The 15,015-nt window shown below is 48.3% G+C and overlaps 1 protein-coding gene across 2 annotated transcripts in view; it reads right to left on the minus strand.

Moving 5' to 3' along the window:
* The window catches only part of P2RX7 (purinergic receptor P2X 7), a gene marked incomplete at both ends in the record, with an annotated part of 33,163 nt that extends 18,942 nt beyond the window's left edge, over positions 1–14,221 (minus strand). The window contains 4 exons of one of the 2 annotated variants that reach the window (XM_080940732.1): positions 445–517; positions 3,283–3,351; positions 4,534–4,702; positions 14,097–14,221. In XM_080940732.1, the coding sequence (XP_080796858.1) occupies positions 445–517; positions 3,283–3,351; positions 4,534–4,702; positions 14,097–14,221 (436 nt within the window). Of the gene's footprint in view, positions 1–444; positions 518–3,282; positions 3,352–4,533; positions 4,703–6,697; positions 6,814–14,096 lie in introns of those variants that run through there. The other variant, XM_080940733.1, reaches the window with a different exon arrangement.
* Positions 14,222–15,015: the final 794 nt, after the last annotated feature.

Raw genomic sequence — 15,015 nt, forward strand, 5'->3', positions numbered from 1 at the left:
GTCCTTGGAGGTTCATGTTCTTCCACCTTTGGGGAAGTGTTCCAACAACTACACCCTGAAGTCTCTCTCGCTGGGAACTGAAGTCCTGCTGTTGGGGACAAATGAGGGTACAGACAGTCTCGCCTATGATTTGTTGGAGCAAAAAGCAGCCAAAAGCCAGAGACTAAGGATCCGAAACTGGACGTCACAAGTGTCACAGAGAGAGAGCCCCACATGTACTTTATGCTCATTGTAACTAGTAAGATTTCAATGCATACTATCAACCCTTTAAAAAAATCAAGTACTGACAAAATATATTCATGTAGTTTCATGCAAAAATGCTTTAAAAATCTGTACACTTATCTCTGTTTTTTAAAATAAAGTTGTTTAATTAAAAAAAGAGAGTGCCCCAAAGATGCCAGACCACCCCCTCCCAGCAGTTCATGGAAAGACATAGAAAAGTACCTTTGCTTTGTGGGTCCATCCATCCCTTCTTACAAGCCCGGTCAGAATAGCACTGTGCACTGCGGCTGGGATACTGCAGGAAGAGCAGACTGAGCTTTGCCTCATGAGCCATCAAGAATCAGCACAGCTCATTGCAACACTGCTCACAGTGGGCAGATCCCTCAGTGTGAGAGGAGACAAGAAAAGGTGGTACACTCACATGAGCAGTGTGTGTGTGTTTGCATGCAGATATGTGCACATTCATGGTGTAGGCCAGAGGTCAACATCAGCTGTCTTTTTCTATCACTCTTCCCCATATATATATATATATATATATATATATATATATATATATATATATATATATATTATACACACATACATATACACATACACATATACATACATATATATGTATAGATGGTATACATGTATATATGTGTATATATACATACACACATATATGTGTATATATATGTGTATACACACACACACACACATATATATATATATTTTTTTTTTTTTTTTTGAGACAGGGTCTCCCACTATGACTGTAGCTCACCTATTTGACTGGGCTGGCTGGCCATCAAGCCTAGGACTCCCCTAGTCTGCCTCCCCAGAACTAGGATTAAAGTGTTCCTATACCCTGCCTTTTATGTGGGTGCTGGGGATCAAACTCAGATCCTCCTGCTTGATAGCAAACACATTAGTGACTGATCCATCTTCCCAGGACCCCATATTTGGCATCTTATTCAGCCAAGTCCTGACATATGCCACATTATGGACTACCTTCAAACTGTGGTGTGGGGCTAAAGGAGAGAGACACAAGAGGCCACATTCTGGATGGTTCTATAGATGGGAAATGTCCTGGATAGGCAAATCCATGGAGACAGCAGATTGGTGGTGGCTGTCAGTGGCTGAAGGGAGGGTGGAAGAGGTTGTTAATGGGGTCAATTTGTTATGGGAGTCAAAGTTTTCTTGCAGTGGGGGTGATAGAAAATTTCTGGAATCAGGTGATGGTTTGCACGATGTATACTTGGAAGTCATGGGTTTTAGAGTATATGATTCTATCCCAATTAAAGACAAGAATAAATCAAGATATAAACAGCAGATGTCAAGGCAGCCAAGAGGTACTTTCCGGGATGGTCTTTGGGGCAGAGAGCAGGTGGCGAGGTTGAGGTTTATAGTGACCTTGCCACCACAGAATGAGCAGACAGGTACCAAGATGCAGCAGGCAAAGTGGAAAGAAAGGACTCGGCCAGCTCGCTCCTGGCTGGAGAAAATGGGTCTGCAGCAGGCCAAATGGCAGTCTCAGGAAAGACAGAACAAACACAGGTGACAATAGCCTCTGCTCTGGGCATTTGTGTCTAAGATCCGGGCCAAGGTTTCAGGTCTTGAGCCCAGGTACTCCATGTTGGTTGTGCTTCCTTGGCAGAGTCACTTCATGTCCTGGGAGCTTTGATCCCTCTGTTAAGGAGGGTAATGCTTTGTCGGGCATGGCCACTGTAATGGCGGAATGGGTTTGGGAAAGAGGGCATGTAGTTCTTGCTCAGTGGATAGCTCGAACTGTTTCCAGACTCATTTTCTCTTTACTGCCTCGACAGCTTCCTTTCTGGGACCCACCAGGTGCCTGGGTTCTACTCTTGGTAACCCCTAAATTCAAGAATGAATCATTTGCCTGCAAAGCCTAAGTCACATCTTTGTAGTCTAACTGCCTGCTAGACTCATTATAGGTCTTGATAATGATAGTATGAATGAATGCATGCAGGAATGAACAAATGAATGAGTTATGACATACTACCGCTCTTGGGCAGTTGTGGTTTTCATTTATCCATAAGAAGGAACTCCCAGGAAAGAGGATAAACCAATTCTAGGTTTGGGTTTGTTTTTGTTTTTTTTGTTTTAAATCTCTAAAAGAAACTCTTTTGCAATTGTTGCATGGATTGGAACGGTTCTTGATCTTTTTCCTGGCTGATAGACCAAGTACTTCCCTCCCATTTGAGCTGGGCCTATCTGTGATCTCAGAACCACCAAGAGGCAGCAAAAAGCACTGTGTCAGCACCAGGCTTAGGCCTTCCTCCTTCTCAGCTCTGGGATTACTGAACTGCAGTTTAGAAATCTGGCTATTCTCCTGGAAGGTGGAAAGACCCTGAGAAGAGAAAAAAACTCTTATTTAAGAGTCTCTGGAAGTGGAGAGGAGCCCAGCACTTTGAGCCTTCAAAGGATGCTAAAGACAGCTCTATGGGAAACAAGCCAAATGAGCAGAAACCCCACCCAGCTGAGCTCAGCCCGTCACTGAACTGTGAGAACAACTCCAGCTGAAGCCCTTCAGGACCACCGGAGTTGGGATAGTTGAAACACACCGTGTATATAGGGCTTGGCCACATTTACTGAGCCAAACAGATAGTGTATTGACAAACATGGAGAGGAGACACTCATCCAGGTGGAATAACCTAGGCCAGAATGTAGTGTAGGCTAAACTCCCCTCTCCAGAGTCATGTGGTGCCCTCCAGGCTGGCTTAGGTTTTATCTGCTGTGGGTGATCCTTTTGGTTCCAATAGCAGCTCATTTTCTGGGGGTGTATCATGCTCTGTCTGAAGCGCTCTCTGGTATAAAATAGGGCCTAGGAGTTATCCTCCTGAATTTGTGAGGTTCCAGTGTAGTGTGAAACAGATCACACACACACATACACACACACCAGGGATCATTGTTGTGAGCTGCACAGAGAGCCTGTGAGGGAAAGAGCAGGTGTTCACACAGGCCCCTGTGCTGCCACCGGAGACTGGGGTAGACAAAGACTTCTTGGTTCCCAGAATGCATCTCAGCCTTTCGTACTCTCTGAGTGGGTCCCCTGCTTACCTCAGGACACAGCTTCTGTACTTGGCCTTCTGACTTGAGATAATTTGTCATCACAAAGAACGAGTTCCCCTGTAGAGAGAAATGGAGGAACAAAGGCCAGGCCTTAGGGAGGCAGAACTCCTTAAGCCTCATAATATGTTTTTGCTAAGTGCCGGGGGCGAGCCTTTGTACTCTGGGCCGCCTTTAGAAATATGCCGTGGGCAGCGTGGACTTTGCCAAGGGCTGAATATCAAAGCTGCAGGAAGTGTCCCACCGGGCAAGAGGGAGCGGAGGAGCTTTCAAACAAGGGAGCAGTCATGTCCAGAGCCAGTCTCACAAGCAGCTGTGTCATTTTCTGACACAGTAAAATCCCATTAAATCAAGACCCTGGCAAGCTGGGGATGTGGAGGTGGGATGTGGGCTGCACCCTGGGCAGGCTGTTCAGATTTCTCAAGGCTTAATGGAAGGCCATGGGGCTTCCCACTACCTGGGCAATCAGTGGCTTTTACGGGTTTTCAGCTAGAAACAAATAGCAACTTGGGCCCGATGGTTTTGCCAAGTGCCCTGGCTCCCCAGGGTTGCAAATGGGCCTTTTTGTTCCTCCCCCTCCATCTGTTCCTAACTCCTTAGCCCCTCTTTTATTTCTCCTTTTTTGGTAACTGCTTCCATTTTCCCTGCTTTGCAGACTCCGCTAGCCACACATAGCCTACACCTTTTCTTTTTCATCACCCACATCCTTTCTTTCTAAAGACTCAAGAACCATCTCCTGGCGACCTTCTCAGCCACAGGACACACAAGCTGTGAAGACAAGCTCTCTGCCCTTCTGAACCCTACCCCTAAGGCTCTGTGCACCTCAGTGTGAGTGAATGAGATCCTGTTTGGAATGTGCCAGGGCTCAGTGCTATTTTGAGCAGCCCGGTAGGACTCAGTGAAGCAAAGACGCATCTTCTTTGAGTAGCTGGATGTGACCCAGTTTTGCAATTTTTAGGTTTTCTCATTTGGGATTTTTCACAGGTTTTAAATAGGGCCAATGTTTTTCTTTTCTTTTGAGACAAGGTTTTATGTATTCCAGCCTGGCCCCAAACTCACTATGCAGCTGAGGGTGACCTTGAACAGCTGAGTCTCCAGCCTTGACCTCCTGGGGTTACTGGGTTTCACCAGTTGAGCTACATATCCTTAGTCCCAAGGTAACTTTGTTTTTGAAATGAGGCTCTAGACCCCAAAGGATGAGGACAGGGACATGACCTGGCGTCATCCCCCCCCCCCACTCACCTGCAAAGGGAAGGTGTAGTCAGCAGTGTCAAAGATGCTGCGTACTGACTTCGTCACCCCACCCTCGGTGATACTCTCTGTCACCTCTGCAATGCCTTTGACCTTGGTGTGCACCGAGCTGATAACTGGCTCTTTCCGCTGATAGAGCTTGTCGCTCATCAAAGCAAAGCTGGGGACAGATGAAAAAGCTTGAGTGGTTTTCCCACAGGGAGGGCAGCAGTTTGGGCTTCAGACTCTGGAGGAAGGGGTGCCGTGAGAGCCTGCTGCTGTTATCAGTCCGCTTCTGCTTCCTTGTGACTCTCCCTGCGGCAAACTAGGACTAGCGGCTGTACCTGTCCCTCCCTTTACCATTCCCTACTATAGATGCTCATGGCTCTTGGTGGGTTGAGTGACTCTGTCCCTTACTCAGTACCACGTTGACTCGGCTTGCTCTTGTTTCAGAAATTACATTATCTATCTATCTATCTATCTATCTATCTATCTATCTATCTATCCATCCATCCATCCATCCATCCATCTATCTATCTATCTATCTATCTATCTATCTGAGACAGGGCCTCTCTACTGTAGTCCTGGTTGTCATGGTGTGGTCCAGGATGGCCTTCGAATTCATAAAGTTCCTCCTAGCTCTCTGGCTCTTAAATGCTGAGATTAAAGGCATGTGCCACCATACCCTGCATTTATAAGAAATGCACAGAATCAATAAATCTATACAGAAAGAAAATGGATAGTTGCCAGGAGAGGAGAAAAGGGGAGGAACAGTTAATGAGTATATTACTTCCTTATAAGATGACAGAAATACACTGGTAGATAAAGGCATTATTACATATCATGCACCTGTTAAATGAAACTGGTATGTTTACATTAAAATAGTCCTTCATTCTGCCCTCTTTTTGGTGGTCAGTCTTATGCTATATAAATTTCACTTCAATAGGCAAGATGAATATCACACGTCTTCATAAACATAGACAAGGTCTATAAAAATATCGAAACAGAGGGACATAATCAAATTCAGGATGACGCTTATGGAGAAAGGCAATGAAATGGGGTGAAGGATGAGTTTATGGGGAGCAGAGCTGGGTCAGTGTGCTTTGCTTCTTAAGTGGCACCGAGGTACACAGGACATTCTAGTGTTTCTCCACCAGGGATTAAAGAAGAAAGAAACTGGTCTAGTGAGGTGATTCCATGAGTAAAATCACTTGCTGACAAGTCAGACATCCTGGGTCCAATCCTCAGAACCCACAGGATGATGGAAGGCGAGAACTGTCCTCTGAACATTGTTCCCTGACTTCCACATGCATACCGTTGTGGCACATGAGCACGTGGCTGCACACAAAATGTAGACAGTTTTCAGAAAGATGTTAGAGCTAGAGAGCCAGATTTGGGACCCACTCAGCATGCTTCATAGAGAGTGCAATAGAACACATGTAGACAAAGACAGAGTTATGAATTGCCCAGCCTCATCCCGGCCTCAAAACACATACAGACCACTCAGGGTTTCCATTGCAACTTCTGCCCAGAGTAACACATGCCCTGCCATTTGGAGAAGCTCAGTCTGGTGCATCATCTCCATTCTAGAATATGCAACACATGCTCTCTCCAGTTACATCCAACCCTGTCAAACTAGAGAAGGCTTTGCAAACGTAATGGACCTCTGTGTCATAACGATCGCGAAAATCCATATTAACACATTCCCAGCGATGCATCAAAGAAGTGGGGAGGCAAAGAGAGTCTGCAGTATGTCCTTTCGAAAGAATAGTCTAACAATTCAGTCACCAACTCTTGACATAGGATAACTACGAAGCTAGACCTCTTCTCCGGGACATGGGTTCAGTCCTTGAATGGGGTCATAATTCCCTAATTTCTAATCCCAGTGGCTCTTAGCTCTAAGAAACGGATGTTCAGTGCATTTGAGTGCATGCAAAGCCAGCAGCCCCTGGAGCAAACACAGTATCTAGGAGCCGGGATCTAGGCAAGCCTGATGGGATGGGCAGGCTTGAGAGGAGCTGGAGAACCTGACAGGTAAAAGAGATCTGACAGGAGAGGTTAGGGTCACCCAGAGACCCTGGCCAAAGAAGTAGTAGCCTGGAGGAGCAGGGATCTCGTGGAGGTAGAGAAATAGGTTGGGTCCTGGAGGCCCGAGACTGGCTGTAGCTGAACTCACCAGATGTAGATGCAGATGGCCACCAGGAAGGTGTTCTTCAGAGTCCCGAGCCATATGCTATGGATTCGAAGAACTTTCACTGATTTGTAGCTGCATAAGTGTCTCACTGGCGGCATGTTAAGAAGGTTCTCAGAGCGCCCCGGGGGAGGAAGTGACTTGCAGCAAAGCCTGCCTATCTCTTAGGAACCTCAGAGCTCTGAGCAAAGGTAACTCTAAAGTGAAAGCTCTGAGAGAAACCTGCCTTTTCCCTTCTGTTTAATCCACAGAGAGCTGGGGCCTAGCTTCAGGCTTTGCTGCCTGCACACACACCCTGACTCATGTTGGGGAAGGAACATTTTGTGGGAGCATCTTCTCTGTCAGGTCAAAGGCTTAGACATGTGTGGCTCAGCTCCTTGCATCTAACTACAGAAGGATACATTGTTTCATGCAGTGACCATCAGCTAAGCAAAAGTGTGCACATTGCCTTTCACAAGGGCGCCTCTCCCTCTCTCCCTCCCTTCCCCTCTCTCTCACTCCCTCTGGTTTTATGAGACAGGGTTTGTCTGTGTAACATCCCTTGGCTGTCTGTCCTAGACTGGCTTCGTAGACCAGGTTGGCTTCATAGAGATCCTCCTGTCTCTGCCTCCTGAGTGCTAGGATGGAAGGCATGTGCCACCACCCCTGGCCACAAGGGTCTTGACTGTCATGTCTACATGGATACGGCTGAGATGGTAAAGGGTCCAGACAGCACCTTAGGTATCAGTCTTATCACTGGTGAATATAGAAGGAAGAGGGCCTGCAAGCTTCCCCCCCGTGGTTGCTGTCTTGGTCCCCATGAAGACAACCATGGTGGTGGTGGTGATTTTTCATTTATGCCATCATAATGTAATTTCCCATCTTAAAAATAAACCCTCCCTCCACCCCACATTCTTCTACCGCTGCTGCCACGCAGTGCCTGGCTCCTCCTGTGGAGCCCAGTCTTTTGAAAGAGTGAGTCACCGAATCCATTTCCGCAGCTCCATTCACTCCTCCACCCACTCCAGTCTGGCTCCCACCACCTCCCCACCCCCACTTCTCCAGCGCCTCCCCCACCAACACACTCTCTCCCCATAGCAGGCGAGCGACTCCGGTGACTGTGGACCACTTCCTTCTAACCACAGCCTCAAGGAGCCTCCGTTCTCCTGACCTCCTTGGATCTCTCTGGAGACTGTCCCAGAATCCTTTGGGAAGTTCTGCATCCCTCTGCCCCTTGAATGTTAGCGCCAACTCAGGCTTCCTGCTTTCACCTTGCTACCTCTCTTGCTGGTCAGTTGAAGACATCCATGGCCGGTAGGATATACTCCATCTTAAAGCTCCAGAACATCTAACTACAACACTAATATGCCTAGTTCTGAGTCTCATGTACCCTTGTAATTAAAAACCTTAACCTCTGAGCTCAGCCTTTAACACCAATTACCTTTTCTCCTGAACTTATTAGCCCCAGGAAGGTTTTCCACCAACTTCTCATTAGCTGCCCGAGACAGGAATGTGGCACACCCTCCCCCTTGCCCATCCATTCTATGAGCCCTATTGTTTGGGCTGGTGGTAGAGGCAGAGGCAGGGGGATAGCCATTTAAGGTTAGGTGCAGCTGCAGATGGAACTACTTGACACCCTGTCTCGGAAGCCAAAATCAACAAAATTCTACTACTTTATCTTCCTCAGATTATTCAACTCCACCTGTCCTCTGTCACGGTCACCTCCTCAGTCCTTGTCACCATTAGTTCACAACCGAATGATCCAATACAGTTTAGTCTCCCTCCAGGCCTGGTCCTGTCCCCCCAAGTCTCCAGGCTGAGCGTGAACTCTGGATGAAGTCTGGACTAACTGAAGTCTGAGATTGAACTCTGAATGTTCGATCTTGGCTCTGCCTCTGACTGGCTATGTGACTTTGGCCACCGTAGAGATTTGCAAATATTATTAAGACAGTTTATCATGTGGTCTATCACATGGTCAAAGACCAGGTTCACTTGGACACCACACAGTCAGTTAGGAGAGTGCTCCAGGAAAAAGGTCTCTGTGGGCCACTGCCCCATGGGAACCCACAAAACCAACAGTCCTTAGTAATGTGAGAACCAGGCACCAGGACCTCAGCTGCAGCTGCCCCCTGAATGTACTGGATCCGACCAGTCTCCCATCCTGTAGCACAATCCTGAGGATCACCGATCCTCATCTTTGGAGCCAGGCAGTGGCACCTTATCAGGGAGAACAGTCTGGACACGTGACTGAGGACTTTGAGGTGTAAGTTCACCTTAGGTAATCTGGGTGAGTTCCAAATGACTGTGTGTCCCTGTAAAAGAGACCCTGGGCGGCCTAACAGGAAGAAAAGGAGACATCATGAAAACACAGAGGGTAGAAGACAGGAAGAGGTTGCCTTCTTCTTCCTATTTCCCAGTACCCTCAAACTAAAGCTCAATTCTGTCCACAGTCTGGGCCCTGCTGGTGTCTGCGGTCCCCTGGGCCTTCCCTCAGAGACACCATACATCAGCCTGATGCTGCTAATTCATGGCCTAGTGCTATGTCAGCAGCCAGGGAGCCTGGGCTGGCGTGGGCTCCAGAAGTCCCCTGGGTATGCAGCAGTCTATTCAGAAGTCTCCCAGTGGCAGAGAAGAGCAGAGGACCCCGCAGCCTGGGCAGCTTTCATAAAGCTAAAGGAGAAAGGGATTGTGCAAATTTTCTTTGTTTTTTAGATAAGGTGTTTCGGATTTTTTTTTTTTTTTTAACATTTTGGGGCTAGACACCTATAAAAGGATATCCCAGACTGTAGTAGTCAAAACATGGGCAGTGGTGGCGCATGCTTTTCATCCCAGCACTAGGGAGGCGGATCTCTGTGAGTTTGAGGCCAGCCTGTTCTATAGAGCAAGTTCCAGAACGGCCCAGGCTACAGAGAAAAGACCTGTCTCAGAAAAAAAGAACAAAACCAAAATCAAAGAAGAAAAAAATGAAACAAGACAAACAACCCCCACAACAGCAACAGAACGATTTGAACTGCTCACTCAACGTCTCTCCCTACAGTGCTGAGCAAGCTTGTCTCTCTTTGATCTTGTATCGAAAGTACAGACACCCTCATCCACTCAACCTCCCCCTCCAGCCATCTTTCCCCAGAGCCATCTCACCTCCACCACTCCATTCTAGCCCAAGCTGCAACCTTCTATCAGCTGGGTGACTCAGCAGACTCTCAGTGGCCCTAGGACCCTATACTTGTCCTACCCAATGCCCCACCCCCTCTGCACGGAAGCCACTGGAGAGCCTTCCACTACACTGCTCTGAAGGTTCCACTCCCCAATGAAAGACGGCTCTGCAGAGAATCGCATTCTGATCCGCCCTGGTTCCTGCTCCTCCCCATCTCCTGAGCTTCTGGCGTGCGGTAGTCCTTGCCGTCCGTCCCTCCGTCCCTCCTGTTTGCTTCTTTGCTCTTTGCAGTTACTGTTCTTTCTGTCCCATGTGTTACATGGCCATATTCTTCACCCACAGGGGTCTCTTCCCGGGTGGGCTTTTTCTAATCCTCCAGCTGCCCAAACTGTAGCTTATCATCCAGGGCCAAGGTGAGGAGTTGCACATTTCGTTTCCCCCGAGGCCATAGAGACTGCCCTGGGTTGGTTTGGTATCTTCTCACCTACATCAAAGCTTCACAGAAGAGTCCCAGCCTTACAGGTATGAGGCCACCCTTTGGGAAACAGCCAGCCAATCTGGGAGTACATTTTAAAACCCATAAATAAGCAAGCTCCTCTCCCCAGCAAAAGACAACCTGGGGCTTCAAAGGACAGCAGCATGCTTGCTGTTGGAGGTTAGCTGGGCCAGGGGAAGCTGCTGTAAATGAGATCAACCTTTTCTGACCGTCTTTGGCCGCTGACATGTTTCCGAGCTCCGTCTCCGGGGAAGAGGAAAACATCTTCCCAATAGAAAGTCAAAATCTTTCCCCACTCTGCATCAAAGTGGCCTGTGGCTTCTCAGTTCATTGGAACAAAATTCAAAATAGTGACAACTGCAGGTGACTTGGCGTCGGTGGAGCCAGTTTTCTGAACAAATGTCTTGGGTCCCAGTCACAGCAAACCAAATAGGAATGTAGTACCAGGGGAGAATCAACAGTTCCTGTGGGCTCCTGCTGTGAGTGAGAAGGGGGCTAGCCTTGGCAACAGCCAGAAACACAGATTCCACAGCTGTTTCAGGGCTGATGCTATACTGACAAACCAGGACTACAAAGAGGCCCCAGTCTCCGAGATCTCTTTCTTATTTATTTAATTAATTAATTTATTATTTCTGTGTGTAGGGGTGCCCGTGTGAGTTTATGTGCACCATGCATGTGCAGAAGCCTGCCAAGGCCACAAGGTTTGGAGCTCGAGTTACAGACTGTTGTGAGCCATTTCGTTATGAATGTGTGCTGGGAACTGAACCCAGGTCCTTTATAAGAGCAGCCAGTACTCTTAACCACTGAATCAGCTCTTCACCTCCAATCTCTTGAAATGACTTTATAAGTTGTTTCACTTTCTTTCTGTTTTGTTTTTCAAGACAGGGTTTCTCTATGTGCCTCTGGCTGTCCTGGAACTAGCTCTGTAAACTGGGCTAGCCTCATACTCAGAGATCTGCCCACCTCTGCCTCCTAAGTGCAGGATTAAAGGTGTGTGCTACCACCACTGCTCAGCGCCCCCCCCCCATTTATTTTGGTGACATTTTTTCCCTTTGAGGTAGGGTTTTATATAGCCCACACTCACTTCAAACTCTAATATGTATCAAAGGCCGGCTTTGTTACACTGGTGAACCCTAAACCTGCCCAGAAAGAAAAGCCAAAGCCTTACTCCCCGGCAGTGGCCCCACAGCAGCTCTGGGAGAGGCTGCTGCTTTTCCAGTTTTACCTGAGCTAAAGGTGGGTTGACTCATTTTAGGAGCCCTACTGGGTGGGAGATTTATGTCTAGATGGGCAGGTGGGACAATGAGGAGTTTATACTGTGAAACAGGGAGGAGTGAGAGTTGATAGAGGGACCCCCAGGTCAGGAAGTTCCCCCCCCGACTCCGTGCTTATTCCAACTGCTGGGCCATGACCCTGTGAGATTGTCCTGTCCTGCAGAATCCATGTAACTGAATTTGAACCTACTCAGTACATGGAAGACTTGATTCCACCACATGAAAGGAACTGGTTATTATTTTTAAAGATGTATTTATTTAACCTACCTAATAATAATAGTAACTAAAGCCAAAGGAGGGCTAGCCAAATGCCATATAGTTCCCATTTTATAGATGGGAAAACTGAGGCCCAAAGAGGTGAAGGAGGGTGGGGAAGTGACTTAGTTGGTAAAATGCTTGTCACAGGAGCCTGAAGACCTGTGTTCTCACAGGAAGGCCAGGCTTGGTGGCATGTGCCTATAACTTCAGTGCTAGCAAGGCGATGGAGAGCAACCGAAGAACACATCTAAAGATCAGCACATGACATCTACACACACACACACACACACACACACACACACACACACACACACACAGGTGAAACATCAACACATGACATCTACACACACACACACACACACACACACAAATGAAGGTTTTTGAACCCACGTTTCCACCACTCAAACCCAAGCCTGCTTGTAGTTAATCCACTCAGACTCGAAAATAGAGGATGAATATGAAACTCCCCATTCTGTTCACGAAGATGGTTTCGGGAAACAGCTGCCAGTTACGATCAACCACCACCGTCAGCATCGATGACAAGGGATGTACTTTTTCTTCCATTGTTGTCCAAAGACACAGACACTGAGGCTCGGGCAGGTTAAGTGATGTGTCTAGGATCATAGAACAGGCCACCCCTCCGTGGGTTAAACATTTGTTGTGCAGCCAGAGAGATGCACCTTCAACCCACAGCATCCTTGTAGAAGTTGAGCATAGCGGCAGGTGCTGTAATCCCAGCACCGGGAGGCAGAGACAGCAGATTCCGGTGCTTGATGGTGTAGCTGAATTGGTGAGCTTCAGGTTCTCTGAGGGACCTCATCTCAAAATGGGGGGGAACTACTGGAGCTCCCCCTGGCCTCCACATGCGTGCACCCCCTTACACGCAAACAGATACATACTCGGAGGCCTCTCACTCTTTGTGAACCGTGGCACCTCCACTCACTGTGTCAAAAGCATCGTCATTATCATCGTCAGGGAAACACGAGCCAAAGCCACAATAAGAGAGCACTTCACACCCACTAGGTTAGTTACAGTCCGAAAGCCACAGTATCGACTGGTGGTAAGGATGTGGACAGAACGCTCCAAGGCCGTGAGAAGGTGAAAAGCTGCCATGAAGAACAGTCCAGCAGCACCTCCGGGGGGTGACATGCAGTTGTCATGTGACCTAAAAAGTTTCCCCCTCCTACGTAAACCCAGGAGAGATTAGGACACAAGTCGGGGTGACAAAGAGAGAAACGACCCAACATTCATCATCTGGTGAATGAGTAAGAAGTGGTCTTATTCAGTGGGCTGCAGTACTTACAGTACGTACACGCAGAGTGCTGTTATCCAGCTGCAAAAAGTCTACAGAACTACAATACACACGCTCTAACACATAACTGAACACCAAAAACACACAAAGGGGAGGAGTCAGCCGCAAAGGACTGCATGCCATATGATTCTATTTATATGATAAATATATCTACATACATACATACATACATACATACATGCATGCATACAAACAATGCATAGATGTAAACCCACAGGAAAAGAAAATGGATTGGCGGGTACCTGAGCTAAGGGACAACCTTTTAGGCGGATGAAAACGTTTGGTTTTGTTTTTTCAAAACAGGGTTGCTCCGTATAGTCCTGCCTGTCCTCGAACTTGCTGTGTAGATAGGCTGGACTCTGCCTCCCCAGTGCTGAGACTAAAGGCCACCACACCCAGCTGAAAATGTTCTCGGCTTTGGTGATCCCGTTACAGCTCGGTGAATACACCAAAAGCCGTTGGCATGAACCCTGTAAGTCAGTGAAAGTCTGGGGTACACATCTTGTACCTTCATAAGCATTTTTAAAGGGCCCCCTAGATGCTCTAAAATGAGATTTTCAAACCTGGTTCTATCTCTCCTAAGCAGGAGGATGATTCAGAGCCCACAAGGGAAATCCCTTCATCTCTGTGGGAGCCCAGGTTCCCCAGGCATGCCCAGCCTTGCTCATCTTTCAGGCCTTGGCAGTTGAAAAGGACAAAGGGAGGCACACAGCCTGCCACCCTCTCTCTGCGGCTTCCTCCAGTTACAGCCAAGGACAGCTTCCTCCCACCGGTTCTTCCCAGCGGGCTATGAGAGTGTGTCTCAGATTTAATGACCACATGAAATCCAGCAAGCGCACCGGCAGCTGCTCCGTGGGGCTGCCGGCGCTGTCCAGTGCTGCAGAGATCTGCCCATCCCACGCCCCTCTTACCCAACGTAGGAAAAGACGACCATGTGCAAGATCCACTTGATGGTGCCATAATTTGCGCTCTGGATCCGGGTGACTTTGTTTGTTTCGTACTGCAAGACATCGTTCCAGCTGCAGCAAGCTGGCATGGTGACAGGCTCCCTCTGTTCAGGCTGGACCTGAGCTAGACCTTCTTCCCAGGCTAGACCACAGCGAGCCCCCACCTAGGAGTAGCCAAAGAAAACACACTGACTCTCAGTAGGAACGTTTAACTTCCAGCTCCTCTGGCGACTGCAGCGGGGGCGGGCCCTGGCAACTGCCCCAAAGTGGAATAAACAAGAACCAAGTCCTACAGGCCTGGCTGGCAGATGACCCCGCCCCGCCACCCTCCCCCAGACGCCCGCACAAAGATGGTGTTCAGAAGATGAGCATTTTTAAAATTCCCCTTCCCCACCCCTTTCCTTTTGCTCTTTCGGACTCATTTCATTTGGGAGAAAGGGGCTGTTCTTCAAATGTCATAAGACCCAGTGTGACTCACTCAGACAAGGGCCTAGATGCGTTCCCTGCCGCAAGCCCCGCTCAGACCCACCCATGTCTTTTCGTTGCTTGTTTTTAAGGCAGGTTATCAGGCAGCCAGGGTGACCTCAGATTTGTTATTTACCCGAGGCTAGCTCAGAACTTCTGATTCCCCCACCTCTGCCTCCCAAGTGCTGGGATTACAGGTGAGCCCCACCACACCCCACAGAGATTATCCATTTGTTCCTCTCAATCCTTTGTTCAATCCACACCTACAGATGCACCCGGTGACCAAAGGGCAGCTTTGTCCTCCTCCGCTCCAGGTGATACTCTGCTCTGCAAAGATGGCGGCCGAGCAGATTCATGGTGGCACGGGAAGGCTATATCCGCGCTTAGTCTCACTCCCTCTGTTGTCTAGATTGCATCC

The sequence above is a fragment of the Micromys minutus genome (genome assembly GCF_963924665.1).
Source record: "Micromys minutus genome assembly, chromosome: 29".
In the NCBI taxonomy this organism is placed as follows: Eukaryota; Metazoa; Chordata; class Mammalia; order Rodentia; family Muridae; genus Micromys; species Micromys minutus.